General features: G+C 50.3%; 5 protein-coding genes across 5 annotated transcripts; 4 read left to right on the top strand and 1 right to left on the bottom strand.

The window, feature by feature from the left end:
• Nucleotides 1-1,819: 1,819 nt before the first annotated feature.
• MGYG_01813 (hypothetical protein) lies at nucleotides 1,820-4,597 on the top strand (the record flags this gene model as incomplete). The annotated part of the gene is made up of 2 exons (XM_003177701.1): nucleotides 1,820-1,846; nucleotides 2,117-4,597. 2 exons carry the CDS (start codon nucleotides 1,820-1,822, stop codon nucleotides 4,595-4,597), a joined length of 2,508 nt encoding a protein of 835 aa, XP_003177749.1.
• A 690-nt stretch (nucleotides 4,598-5,287) lies between these two features.
• On the bottom strand, nucleotides 5,288-6,961 carry MGYG_01812 (hypothetical protein; the record flags this gene model as incomplete). Its single annotated transcript, XM_003177700.1, has 3 exons — nucleotides 5,288-6,400; nucleotides 6,472-6,603; nucleotides 6,764-6,961. The coding sequence occupies 3 exons, from the start codon at nucleotides 6,959-6,961 to the stop codon at nucleotides 5,288-5,290; spliced, it is 1,443 nt and encodes a 480-aa protein (XP_003177748.1).
• Nucleotides 6,962-7,842: 881 nt separating this feature from the next.
• On the top strand, nucleotides 7,843-8,478 carry MGYG_01811 (BRT1; the record flags this gene model as incomplete). The annotated part of the gene is made up of 3 exons (XM_003177699.1): nucleotides 7,843-8,001; nucleotides 8,153-8,305; nucleotides 8,404-8,478. 3 exons carry the CDS (start codon nucleotides 7,843-7,845, stop codon nucleotides 8,476-8,478), a joined length of 387 nt encoding a protein of 128 aa, XP_003177747.1.
• A 1,271-nt stretch (nucleotides 8,479-9,749) lies between these two features.
• MGYG_01810 (hypothetical protein) lies at nucleotides 9,750-10,649 on the top strand (the record flags this gene model as incomplete). Its single annotated transcript, XM_003177698.1, has 3 exons — nucleotides 9,750-9,962; nucleotides 10,092-10,303; nucleotides 10,547-10,649. The coding sequence occupies 3 exons, from the start codon at nucleotides 9,750-9,752 to the stop codon at nucleotides 10,647-10,649; spliced, it is 528 nt and encodes a 175-aa protein (XP_003177746.1).
• A 393-nt stretch (nucleotides 10,650-11,042) lies between these two features.
• On the top strand, nucleotides 11,043-12,080 carry MGYG_01809 (dihydrodipicolinate synthase; the record flags this gene model as incomplete). Its single annotated transcript, XM_003177697.1, has 1 exon — nucleotides 11,043-12,080. The coding sequence occupies one exon, from the start codon at nucleotides 11,043-11,045 to the stop codon at nucleotides 12,078-12,080; it is 1,038 nt and encodes a 345-aa protein (XP_003177745.1).
• Nucleotides 12,081-13,613: the final 1,533 nt, after the last annotated feature.

The raw sequence follows: 13,613 nt of genomic DNA, 5'->3' as shown, positions 1-13,613 counted from the left end.
CGGTGGTAATTTGCCCTTCAGTTCCCTTTTGTCTGCCAGATGTTTGTTTTATACGCTTTTGCTGCCTGTTTTTCTCTTCTCATTGCTCTTCCTGCTATATATCTGGTATTCTTTCTCTCCCCCTTTTTCCCTCAACGATCAGCCTGTTCTTCCCTTTTCTACTACTTCTTCTTCTCTGTTTCTCTCTTTCTCTCGCTATTTTTATTCCCTACCTGCTGCCAGTCTATGATATCCAACCTCACCAACCCCCTTTACCCTCCACACTCTAACCCCCGTTTTCTACTTCTTTTCCCCAGATGTATTTGACACCCCTTCTCGCAGCACCCTTTCCCCCTCTCTACATGTCTCTATCTATATTACAGGGGCAGCAGACAACTCGAGTCCAATAGAATGGAATGAATAGTGAAGAAGAAAAAAAGAACCAAAAATGCCATGTTGGATTGGACAGATGCAGCCGGAGTGCCTTTCCTCCCCTTTTCTTCCTCCCCCCCCCAGGTCGTTCTTCATCTTTATTTTAATACGAATGAATATCTATATCTGTCCATCCCAGCTCTGCTTTCTGCTCCTTTCCCCAGACAGTTCTTCGGTCTCTGCCCCGTTTAATACCCTGTTTTTTTCCTTCTTCCCGTCCATGTCCATCTCTTCTGTGTGTGTTTAGGTATATCTATCCTCTATGTCGTACGTATATTGAACAAATGGGAACATAAAGATAAGAACCAGAGAAGACAACAGAACAATGACTGTTTCATTACAAGTGCTCCGTATACTCCTTCCTCGTCACCACTTTATCTACCTATATATATCCAGCTGTAAAAAGAGAGAAGACTCTCCGGCCGTGTAATTGGCTGCCCTGTCTGCGTCTCCTGCGTCCTTGCTGTAACTCTGCTCCCTCTGTCCCTGGCCCAAACGTCCAGCTAGCCGCGTCTCCGCCGAGGGCTAACCTTCTTCTCGTCTTCTGGTCTTCTTCTGCTTCTTCTCTGCTCCTCTTTTTCTTCGCTTGTCTTTCGTTTCTCCGAGCGTGGGGGAACGTATCGTGAATTGGGCGTCTGGCCGGTGGACTGCAGCTCGCCCGTTGGAAAAAAGCTACTTCTTCTATCGTTTGAGCGTTGGATAGTCTAATAATATCTTCTTCTTCTCGTTCTTCTCTTCTTTTTGTTAACTGGTGGAGAGCTGGACGTTTGACCTGACGCCGGTTCTTCTCCTGCTGCTGCTGCTGCTGTTGTCTTGTTCTTCTTTCACCTTCATCTTCAACATCACCAACTTCAACCACCGACCTCACTATCGTACTCTCACCACCATCGTCTTATTCTTCTTCTTCTTCTTCTTCTTCTTCTTCTTCTCTTCGTCTTCAGCATCATCTCGCTCCAAAGTCGAAAGCCGACAGTCGACAGACGAAAGACACTGCCGGGCCCCCTGTGTTTCACAAAGCTGCCACAGCCCGCCAGCAGCACCAAAAACCGGGCTGGAGAGAGGCGCAACCTCGAGGTCGAGTCCAGTCGGCCGTTCACCAGACAGAGCAAGCAAGCAGTTGGAATTGACTTAGCTCATCTCTTTACTCTACGATAACATCGCCTTCTATCTGTCTCGTCGGTGTCGTGTCGTTGCTGGTAAGTCAGCTCTCTCGCCCGCAAACTAGGTACTTAGTTACGCGTTGCCGTCTCTCCCCCAGACGTAAACAAACAAACAAATAAACAAAAACCCACCAGGCCCAGCGGGTAAACGGGAGTGACAAGTTTAGCTAACCAGCAAGCTAGACGGTACGAGTCTGTTCCAGTCGATGTTCCTCTAGATAGAGAAGAGCTCGAGGACGAGAGTCACGATGGCTCGACGGGCAAAGCAGAGCGATGTAAGTGACCATTTTATTGTTTGTTTACCTGGGCTCGCGTTACCCGGCCCTTTAGAGAGGCTACCACAGAACCAGAACCAGAACCAGACGGTGAGATACGACTTGGAAAACATGCACAGAGTTCAGTATAACTTGCATAATGCCAGGCTATGCTATCTCCTCCGTCCTGGTATCTAGGACTCTAGGTCGCTTTTTTGATTGTTGTTGTGACTCGGGTGGTTGCACTGGCTACTGGTACATCGGCCAAACGTAGCTGACTATGGAACGCAGGGAGATGAATTCGCCGTTGATCGCCAGCTAGAGGACACTCTACAGCAGTCAGCTGCCCAGGCTGCTGCTGCCGATGTCTTGCTGGCAGAGTATGGCTATGGCAACCCGTACTACGATAGGAAATATGGTAGTAGTGGCCGTGGGAGGTCAGTCGTGACGGGCCCTTCAAAACGCAAGCCATGTCCATACCCATACCCAGAGACTGCTGCTAGACGTGATGATACCCTTACTGCTTCCACCTCATCGCATCGTCGACGCGAGGCTAGCAGAGACCGATATAGCGTTGACGTTGCCGGTTCATATTCATACAAGTCGTCGTCGCCTCAGAAGCCAGTTCTCCCTCGCGAGCTGCCTGAAGAGCCGACTCTTCGTTCTCGCAGAGGCCAGGACGTGGCGGAGTTTAGGGACAGACAGGAACGCCAGTCCCGGTTCCTAGAAGGTAGCATGAATGACAAGGTCAGCAAACGTCCGCCATCCGTCTTTATAGGCGACGAGCAAGAGTACCTACTCTCGGCATACATGGACGAGCACAACGCCCATTCAAACGGGTGGCAGCCTGCTACTTGCAGCCAGACACCCGCGACGCCCACGCTGCATAGCAAGAAAGCGTCTCTTTCTTCCGTCAAATCTGCCAATAACGCTGATGCAACTGAACCCAGACCGTCAGGCGTCTTTCGCTTTGGAAAGGCTATCGTCTCCGCTATCAACCCTCTGGGTGTATGGGGTAACGTCTCTGAAATCTGGAAGGGCCATGATTCGTCGTCCAAGGGATCGGCTTCGAGAGAACTACCGGTCGACACTGCTCATGCTGCACGCATCGAGAAGGCGTATCAGGAATACAAAGCGTCTGCAGCCTATAGGAGCACCACCCCGTCAACCGCTCCATTACATAGATATGCCTATTCGAGGGAAGGCACTGCCAGCCCAACAAAATTCCTGCCTGCTCAAACACCGCAGCCGCAGCCATCTCATCGCCCAAGTGCTTCAATCCAATCTAGCACTAGCAAGGAGCTGCCTCCCACACCACTTGAATGGCAGGGTGTGCCGGCTTCTACCGTCTCCAAACGCTCTTCGCTCCAGACAATCAAAAACTCTCGATCATTCCTCAATCTCAGCCAATCCCTCCGGAAGGAACAGTCACACAAGGACCTTGCAAGAGAAAACAAATTGAGGAAAAAAGTTAGCAACCTCGAGGAAAAGCTCTTGAGATATAGACGCGAGCTCAGCACTTTCGTGCACGACGATGATAAGCAGGCGGACGAACTCGAAGGAGATGCACATGCTGTTCACCCTGTCCAGATTAACAATCATGCAACACATCAGCATTATCTCCCTCCTACAGCTGGCCCCTCGGTTCCTTCAGCTCCATCTCCAGCTCCTGTTCCTCCAAGCCATGATAAGAGATATATGCGAATGAGATCCAAAAAATTCGTTCCAGGTGCCCTGCCTTCGCTTCCTTCAGAGAGACTCCTTTTTGACGGTGAAGAGCCTGCCACCATTCGTGAGTTATCGGAGCAAGAGTCCAGTCCTGAGAAGCCTATCTATACGAGAAGATCAGAACCTCGACTGAGACGGGCGGTCCCGCGAATTGGAGAGGAAGACCTCATCCAGACTCCTACCGCCACAATCGCCAACCGGGCCGTAGAGGGGGCTAGCACACCTCCATCACGGAAACGAAAGTCTCCTTCCCCCGATCCTGGAAGTATCCGTCGCCGCCGGATCTCTGCCACCTATAGCAAGAACATAAGAAGCAACAACAACAACAACAACATTGACAATTACAATGACAATAACAATGGCGCCTCACCTTCGCCTTCACCGCGGCCCAATCGTCATGCTTCGACTGAAAAGCTAACAGGACCCCGTCCCCGCCCTGTCAATGCACACACAGAGGCCGAAGGCCGGCGTAATCAGCCATCCCGCAGAGCCAAAGACACCAAGCCAGTTTACTATCCAAACTATGATTTGGCCACACGCCCTGTCCCTCTCCCCGAACGATCCGAACCCAAACCCAAGCACAACCAAACCCCAACTCCTGCCCCAGCCAAAACGCCAACGCCCATCTCTACCCCGGCCCTTACTCCTCGTCACAGTAGCTCCAGCGTATCGGTGGAAGTAGCCATCCCAATTTCGGCCCCCCCTCCCATCCCGTCTTCTACCAAACCGTCACGGACACCAACCTCTAGGCAAAAGCCGGAGCAAAAGAAAACTGCAGATGCAACCGCAAAGACTGCTTCAGTTCCGCCCCCACAGCCAGAGCCTGTTCCAACAGCGAAAAGGGACGTCATAAGCCGATCTGGCAGTCCAAAGAAGCACCACAACATTCCACCACGCCGTAAAGCTGTCGATAAACCTATCACTATTACGCCAGGGAGAGGGGATGACGAGAATATCCCGCCTGTTCCTCCGTTGCCAGTAGAACATGGAGGCAGCCCGTCAATTGAGGACGATGAGTTCGAGTGGCCTGAAGGCATTTTCTAGCTTCCGAGATATGAATGATGATTTTATGTTCAACTGCCTCCCTATTTCCCCACTCTTCATACCCGTCGGATCAACGATCATCTCCAAATGCCCTTTGAGTTATTTTCTGTTGGTATAAGTACCATGATTTCTCGTATTGATGAACAGCTTTCAAGTTTGCATAATGAGATATGATTTGCTCTTTTTTTTTGCTATTTTCTTCTGCCTTGCTTTTCCTTTCTTTTGCTAGGTTTATCCGTCGCCCTTTTGCTTGCTGTTTATCCCACTTTTACCTCTTTGAAAGTACCTGCTTTTGCTGTATTAGCATTTGGAGTTTGAACGATTGGAGTTACGTCTTGATAACGTGTTTTCTGCTGCGTGTTTCCCTGATCAAGGGTTGGAGCAAGAGCGAAATGATGGCAATTAACGGAGTCAGTCATGTGTAACAAGTCACAACAAGTAGTCAGTTTTCATTATGTTCTCTTTATTCCGAAAAGGCAAAAAACAAATAAAAAATAGATACATTGATAGCTAATCATATAGTTATTGCTCTGGCAGTCCTGGTGCACCTTACCGTCGCCACGACTAGGTATAGACAGAACAGGATATACCACGGCATAGAAAATGCCCCAGCCCGTACGTTAATAATAGTAGCACGTATATATATATAGAGATACACACCTAACATGTGTTATTGTCCGCCCATGCCATTTACCACCCTCTCCAGCTCTGCCAGACATCAACGATACGATCCTTCTCACTTCCCTGGGCTGCCGAATCAACAACAAGTACATACGTGAACCCTGCAAGGCAAATGCAGCAATGATTCGGCCAAACGCGCAGCTTCTCACCAATTCGCAAAGGCCGCATATTCTCTCGTGATCCATGCCAGCGCAAGATGCCGTGCTCCTGGCTTACACGATCTAGAATCCATCCCGTTTTGTCTCCGTCTGGGTCATAAAAGCCGATTTCTTGACCCGCTGCAGGTGCTGCATCACCAGCTTGCTGCTCACGCCAGGGTGTGACTACACCCCAACCGTTATAGCTACGGCACGGTTCTCGTCCTAAAGCCAACGAACCGCATGCCACTAGAGCCTCTGGGTGTTCGCGGTGCATGTACAATGACCCCACTTCCGCAAGAACAGTAAGCGCCAGGTCATCGAATGATAGATATGAGCTGTTTGGCCGCGCACGGGCGGCCAACTGCTGCATGTCTAGCGTCACATAGGCTCCCGCGTGCAGCTCAATGTCATATTTCTGCTTGGTCTGGTCAATGAGCGCCTTGGCCTTGTCTGCTCCCGGAAGGGAAAGAGTCTGATTTTCAGTCAGGTTCTGTGCTGCTGTTGTGCTGGGCGTTGCGCCAACGGAAAGAACGAAGCGTCTTTGGGAGTAGTTTGACTCTCCGTCAAAGGGAGTAGGCTGTGGGATTGCTGCAGCAAGATCTGCGGCCTGTTTGCATCCCTCTATCTCGGTTCGGAGGTAATCCATTGCCTCTGAGGGGCTGTTGGAGCCATAGCTGTGTCCCATGTGAGAGTAGAAGCCACGGAGAGTGAAGAGATGCGGCTCCTTGCCTTCCAGGGCGTAGAGCTCACTGACAATAGCATTGAACTGTGCACTGCTGTAGGTTACGCCAGCGCGACCATAGCCAGTGTCCATTTTGATGAAGATGCCCAGCCTTTTACCGCAGAGGGCATGGTAGCGAGACAGAAACGGGATTATCTCAACGCTGTCCACCAGGCATGTTACTGCCCCATGACCGAGCGCCTTGCCTAGCTCAGCTAAGCGAGGGAAGCATGACGGTTGAACGGGAAGACCGTAGATCAGCTATGTCGATACATCAGCTAACTGCCCAGGTAGTTTCTCCTTCCTTTTTTAGATAGAGCAACGCAACCTACATCTACCTTCCGCCCCTTTGTTTGACATTCCTTCATGAACGGAACCAGCTGCTCAGCTTCTACCAAAGTGGATGCCACCAGTCGTACCGTATCCGACTTGTCACCAACTTGGAAACTTGTTAGTTCGGCTGTCTAGTAACTTGTCAGTCGGACATCACGGAAACGGCCCCCACCATGCTGATATACATATGTAGGTTTCTACTTCACCACCATATACATGTATATACCGTCATTGCATGTATAACTCCGTGTTAGGCGCAAATATATAGGGTAGATGGAGATGTAACGGTACCTTATGTGTCTTGACGTGCGCCCTAAAGTCTACATTCAAAGAGAGTGCGGCATCGAGCATCACCCGGCAGTTCCGGCGTGCCACCTCGCGGTCAATAACTGGCTTGGGACCGTCAACATCTTGCAGCATACGGCCGACGTACAAGGCCTTGAGTTCGGCCGTCTCGTCAGCCGATTGATAAGTGATATTCGACGTCATCGTGTGAGTTGTTTTGAGCAGTCCGTCTCTTTCTCCTAGCGTATACAGAGTTGGTGCTGGTTGGTATCTTTTCAGAGACAGATATGTGATTTCCGGTGGTCTTCTCCCCACGCAGCTCTGACGTGGACCTCAGGCTCTCTCTGTCCCTCTTCTCTCTCTAGGCTGTCTACCTGGCCGCTGATGGATATATCAAATATGTGGACCAGACGGCGTATATGCCTCTAACCCCGTCCCCGCTCAATCGTTGGCTGCTGGAGCGCCCGGCTTGACTTCCGCAGGCCAACAGCAACTTATGTAACTAAAGGAGAAAAAGAAAAGAGCAGCAAGAGAGCAACCCCTGCTCTTGCTCTGCTAGTGAGCTGGACAGTTATCAGGCTTTTCGACGGGCGGTTTGCTGTTGGACAGTTGGCTCGTCACTTTACTTTGGTACCTGGTGGCGGCGGCGAACGAACCTGCGCGGCCCCCTTTGGAGATGGTTAACTAGTTGGCTGGTTAGTTAACCATCCTATCCAGTTGTTTGCCGTGGAAATGACAAAAGAGGGCGCAGACTCGCACGTCCGGATATTTCTCTCGGCCAACAGATCCTTGCAAGGGTTCCCTGCAGGGCAACTGGATGTATCAACTTTGCTTCCTGCCGCCGCTGCTGTTGTTGACAAGGTGAGGTCGTCTGGCTGTGAGGGGGAGGGACGAGCTGACTAAGTTGGTCGACCAAGTAAGTAACTGCCGGGCAAACTGCCAGCAACGACATCTCATCATCCCCCACGCAGCGTTGGCAGTGACAACATCAGACGAGAAGAAGGGAAGAAGAAGAGAAGAGAAGAAGCAGATAGATAGCAGGGAGAAGACAGCAAGAGACCAGAGAAGAAGAAGACGACGAGAAGATGTCTGCCAAAAAAGCTGTGCTCACGGACAAGGCCCCCGCGCCGCTGCCAGTGTTCTCGCAGGCCATTATCCACAACGGCATCGTGTACTGCTCCGGCCAGGTTGGCACTGATCCAGCTACCCGTGAGCTGGTCGAAGGAAGCGTCAAGGACCGCACTGTACGTGTTTGCCTTACCCCTTCTTCTCTGCTAGAACGGGCGTGTCTTCCAGTAGGATGGGCTGGAGGGGCCGCGGGACTAGGGAGATGGGGCACTTGACCGGCACTGCATGACATGAAATGGTATTAATGTACTTACACACCACAAACAGGCCCAGATATTCCGCAATATCACTGCAGTGCTGGAGGCTGCAGGGTCGAGCCTGGAGAAGCTGCTTAAGGTCAATGTCTTCCTCACCAACATGGATGACTTTGCTGCTGTCAACGAGGTCTACGCGCAGTACCTTAACTTTGAGCCCAAGCCGGTAAACGATAGCCTTATCCTTCTCCTGACTGCCCTCGTTCCTTTTTCTTTAGCTGCCTGTCTAGATGCTACTGGCCAGTCACTGACCCTTGAGCACAGGTCCGAACATGTGTTGCGGTCAAAACCCTTCCACGAAACACGGATGTCGAGATTGAATGTTCAGCTTATATTTAAACAACTAGCACTAGTTATATTCACACCCTCCCTTTTTTTCCCCTCCTCCTTCTCAACTGGAGAGTAGGATAAGGGGGTGTCAAGTACAAATGTACAAATGTATCTACGGAGTAGCTAGCAAGCAATCAGACGAAAGAAACAATTAAGCGTGCGTTGTCCTGCTTGTCAGACATGAACTGGAACAGAAGCAAATATCTCACTAACTTCCACGTGGAAAATAGCAAAGAAATAGGGGAAGAAAACGAAGAAAAAAAAGAAAATAAGAGGAGGCAAAAACGACAAAGAAGGTAAAAAAAAGAAAGAACGGCTGGAAGAAAATCTGATTTAAAAAAAGAAATCAAGCAAAGGGAGAATAGAGAGGGGAAGGAAGAGGAACCAGCGCTTTTCTCACATTGTTCTAGACAAGGCCCTGACGTCAATGATGATGCCTATGAGCCACCAATTCCGCCTCCAACTGGGCGGTCAAAGACATGGCTATGTCCACGAATAGTCATCCCGAAACGGCCCGTTCATCTGCTCAGCTGCCTTAAGGATGAAGGACTCGGTAAATCAGGCCATGGGCAAAGAGGCAACAAGCCAGATTGCGCCAGATAGACTGGCAGGCAGACACCCTTGCAGGACCCTCCGATCTCACTCGCTCCGCCCATCATCATCCTTCTACTCCGTATCTCAGCTTTAGAGTGAAGCGTTAAGTACGATGTGATCACCCAACGCTAATTCTCCCAACACCCCCGATCCATGCCTGATGCTGATGCGATGCTCCGCTCGCAAAAGAGGAAGAAGAAAAGAAGAAAAGAAGAAAAAGGAACGACACAGAGTGCAATTCCCCGAGAGCCCCATCCTGGCCATCATGAAAAAATACTTTGTGTATCGCATCCCACGCCCATGGGTTGGATGCAATGATGTCCTAATATGGAGTAACTCCGGAGAATCCTTCATATTGATATACCATTTTTTTCTAGAATTCTTTCTTTCTTCCTTTCTTTTCCTTCGCCGGCCTTTCAACTAAACAAGCCCCTTCCGTGCAATACTTATTAGCTAACAAGATTTCTCCAGCAAGCACTAAGGAGGGAAAAAAGAAAGAAGATACGGGAGCCAAAGATCCTTAACCGAGGCGTTTGATAAACTAAAGGGACCATTAACTACTTTAACTATAGTTTTATGGAGCCGTTGTTTGTCATGCATCGTGGAACAATCGTACAGCAACCGAGAAGTGATAGAACGATGTACCCGATGTCTTATATGGATACTTCGATGGTATCATACATATCATGGGGGTCGCCCTCGCAGGGCGGGCTGGAAAAAGAAAAGAAAACAGCAAAATTATAGAGGGTGGAACAACTGAAAATAGCCGTTTCAAGCTCATTTCCTCGTTTGATTCGACGAATTGGACATCGGCCTTCGTCTGTATCTTGCTGTTCTCCCTTGGCCACTATGTTATTCTCTCGATGATCAGACCTAAGGATTTTCTCCACGGTGTGACTGTTTGCTTTTTTCTTTTCTCATTCTCCTTGTCTACTCCAGCTCTGATTCAGAGTCCTTTCTTCTCTGTCTTGTTCCCATGCCCAGCTGGATATGCAGATGCTAATTAGAAACAACCAACTATATCATAGGGAAGAACCCGAGGAAAAAGGGGGCGAAAGCAAACAAAGGGCAACGTCAACAAACAACCAACGGCTCCGAAGCGCAAAAAAACGGCCCCGTCCCTAGCAAAGAAGGGCTGTGATGGCCCCCGAAAAATTGACTGGCACGGTATCCAAAAGGGGTACCCACAAGCCGCGCGCACCCCACGGACGCTCCGTATATACGGAAGGTCCCCAACCATGTATGTAGTTTACACCAAAATAATGACAAAACGCAAACTATGCCAATCAACCGGGTCGTGAGCTAAGGTTGGCCTTGACAAGCATGGCCTTCCACGCTATCCTTTCACCGATATTTTGGCCTTGTGATTCGCTTCAAATCTCTCTCTCACTTTACTCTTTTCTTCTTTCTCCTTTTTTTTTTCCACCTTCCTTTAGCTGTGTCCCTCGTTTTCGGGTCTCATAGTTGGGCATGACATGTATAGGGCCCGGCAGCACTCCGCAATACACGCCTCGAACGCCGATGTGGCCTCTCTCCTTGGCCCGTTGCCTTCAAACACTTTTGAATTCCCGAGACCTTACCTTTGACCCTTGCTTTTATTTCTTTTCTTCCTCCAGGGTTGTTGCCATGCGCACAGAGTGGATGCATATATAACCAGGGGAGATATCTTGATCTTTTTATTTTTTCCTTTTTGGTTCCCTCGATATTATCATTAGTTATTACCTCCATCTATACAGACTCCTTCGCTCGACTTCCTGTGCCAATTTTTACTCACTATCGCAACGGTTGACGGGCCCGGCTCCTTTGATACCTTTCCCGACTCCCTCACACACGCACATCAAAGCCCAACCCTTTTGTTGTATATTTTGATTATCATTACCCTCTCTCTCTACTTATAAGATATAAAACTTTGGAGCCGTGTTCAGGTTTGGATGCCGTCCACTCTACCTTCTGCTTCGTCCCCTTCATCCTTACCAACAATGCCTCCGATGCCTAACGGTGACAACGTCATGGGCCGGAGTAGCCTGCAGCCGGTCACTAAGGGGATCCGCACCCTAATTCCTGGCTTCTACGTCCCAACAGTTTGCTTCTTTGACCCTAGCACAGAGGACGTTGACCTCTCTGCGACAGCAAAGCATGCTGTAAGACTGGCTGAGGCTGGCGTGACGGGCATTACCGTTCACGGTTCCAACGGAGAGGCCATACATCTATCCCTTGAGGAGCGGAAGTTGGTCACAGAAAATACCCGCCAGGCTCTCGACAACGCAGGCTACACTAGCATGCCACTAATGGTTGGCTGCAGTGCCCAGTCAACCCGCGAAACTATCCAGCTCTGTTGCGATGCATATGCAAGCGGAGGAGACTTTGCCCTTGTTCTTGCTCCCTCGTATTACCGGGGGCTGTTCGCAGCCGATACGATTATGCAATTCTTCACCGATGTAGCTGATGCTTCTCCAATACCGATCGTGATATACAACTACCCTGTTGCCGCTTCAGGCCTCGACCTGGACTCAGATACTATTGCCGCTCTTAGCAAGCATCCCAATATCGTGGGGTGTAAGTTTACCTGCGGAAACACGGGCAAGCTCAACCGTGTTGCCACAGCCCAGCGAGCAACGCACCAGAGCGCCAAAATGGCTAGCATCAACAATGGCAATGCGAACAGCAACACATTCCTCTGCTTTGGAGGATCCGGCGACTTTACGCTCCAGACCCTGATCGGCGGGGGGGCCGGAGTCATCGGGGGAATTGCAAACCTGGCACCCAAGACATGCATGCTACTGTTGAGCCTGTATGCTGACGGCAAGATGGACGAGGCCCGTGAGGTGCAGGATGTCCTTTCCAGAGGCGACTGGGCGGCCATCAAGAGCGGCGTGGTCGGCATCAAGTCGGCCATGCAGTCACATTTTGGCTATGGAGGATACGCGAGGCGCCCTCTTCCACGGCCAACTAAAGAGGCCAGGGACTCGTATACTACACAATTCAAGGAGCTAGTTGACTTCGAGAAGGCGCTGTAGCTGTACTCGTCACCCCTTTCCCTGGCCAATATCAACACCCATTAACGATCTATGACCTCTCTTTTGTCTTTCCTCGGTCTTTTTTTCCTTGTTTCTGGGCCTCCATTACTTCACACCCTTCTTTAATATCTCTGTCCTCCTTGAGTTGGCTTTCTGGTCCTTTTTTGTCCGGTGTCTGGTTCGTTCTGGCTGGCTGTTTTGGAGCAATAGTTGGTAACTGACTAGTTAGTTAATAGACATCCTTATCTACCACCATTCCCCTGTTTTCCCCCAATATTGGTTCTCCGTGTCTGTAATCAGAAAATCCGGCCTTTTTGGTCCCCCACGCTATACTCAGCGGCCCTCTCATGCTCAGCCGCTCTACCTACTTGTGGTTAAGCGATGTAAAAGAAAAAAATGCCACATGAAACTCAATATCCAACCTGAGGCCAACAAAGTTTGCTGGGAAACCCGCAGCTCTGGCTCTGTCCCGCGTTATGTGGGGGCGAGTAAAAGGTAAAAAAAAGGGGGACAAGGAGTCGATGCAGAGAGAGAAGCCGAATGCAGAGCTCAGTGCAGCTCAGCGCAGCGCAGGGGGTTAAACGGGCAGAAGACATGGAGAAGCGAGGGAGGCCAGGCTTTGGCGAGAGCGTGCAGCAGCGGCGGTGACGACAGCAGCAGCAGCAAACATAGCCCGTCAGCTTAGTTAACAGCGTCACCAGGCCAGGGCAGGCGTCAGCAACCCAGGAGAGGCTAGCTGAGAACAAACAAAGAGAGAAGACGAGATGAAAAGTACATGTCCGTATCTTATGCATGGGATCTGCAGCATCCAGAGCAGTCACAGCGGCCTTCTCACGAAAGCCTACAGCAAGTTTCTCGTGCGTCAGACCCTTTGCCGACGACCATGGGGGACGGTCCCTTATGCCAGGCGCAGCATGTTGCTGTCGTGCTCAGGGAGGACCATGGTGGGCCTGGTCACTAAAGCGAAAGCCAGTGAGATGAGCTTTTGCATGGATACAGACAAGGGGCCCTGTGCTAGGTGGCCGGCGGGTACCTCTACCTCGAGGCAGCAGGCATACATACACAGCAACTACAGCAACTACGGAGTACAAGCGCCGATGCTGGGAGCCAGGATACAGAGAGCATGCATGATGCACTGCACGAACATCTGCAGCAGTGCTCCACGGGAAGTAGGTGGGATAACTATAGGTACATAACTAGTTATCCATGTCTTCCCCCTCCCGTAGCAAACCACAGTATCTATAGTGGCTAACCATGTGCCTCCTATAGGCTGGGCTCCAAAGACTCATTTCACGCTGTGACCACTATGATGCATGAGAAGTCGTTGCTGGTTCTCATCAACTCAAATGGTTATGTTACTCGATGTACATTGTGGTCTGATTTGGTACTATAGACGCAGCCATTCTCTGTCGGCTCCATAGTTATCCTGTTCCTTGAGAAGTGGCCTTAGTCGGCCCCCCTGCTGACCAGGTTATCCCGATGGATAGCAAAAGTGATACTACCAATAGTCCCATGTACTGCAAGTATGGACAT

This window comes from Nannizzia gypsea, genomic scaffold (assembly GCF_000150975.2).
Source record: "Nannizzia gypsea CBS 118893 supercont1.1 genomic scaffold, whole genome shotgun sequence".
NCBI classification, from domain to species: Eukaryota; Fungi; Ascomycota; class Eurotiomycetes; order Onygenales; family Arthrodermataceae; genus Nannizzia; species Nannizzia gypsea.
Note: the sequence above shows the minus strand (reverse complement) of the source record. Positions and strands in the feature narration are given on the sequence as shown.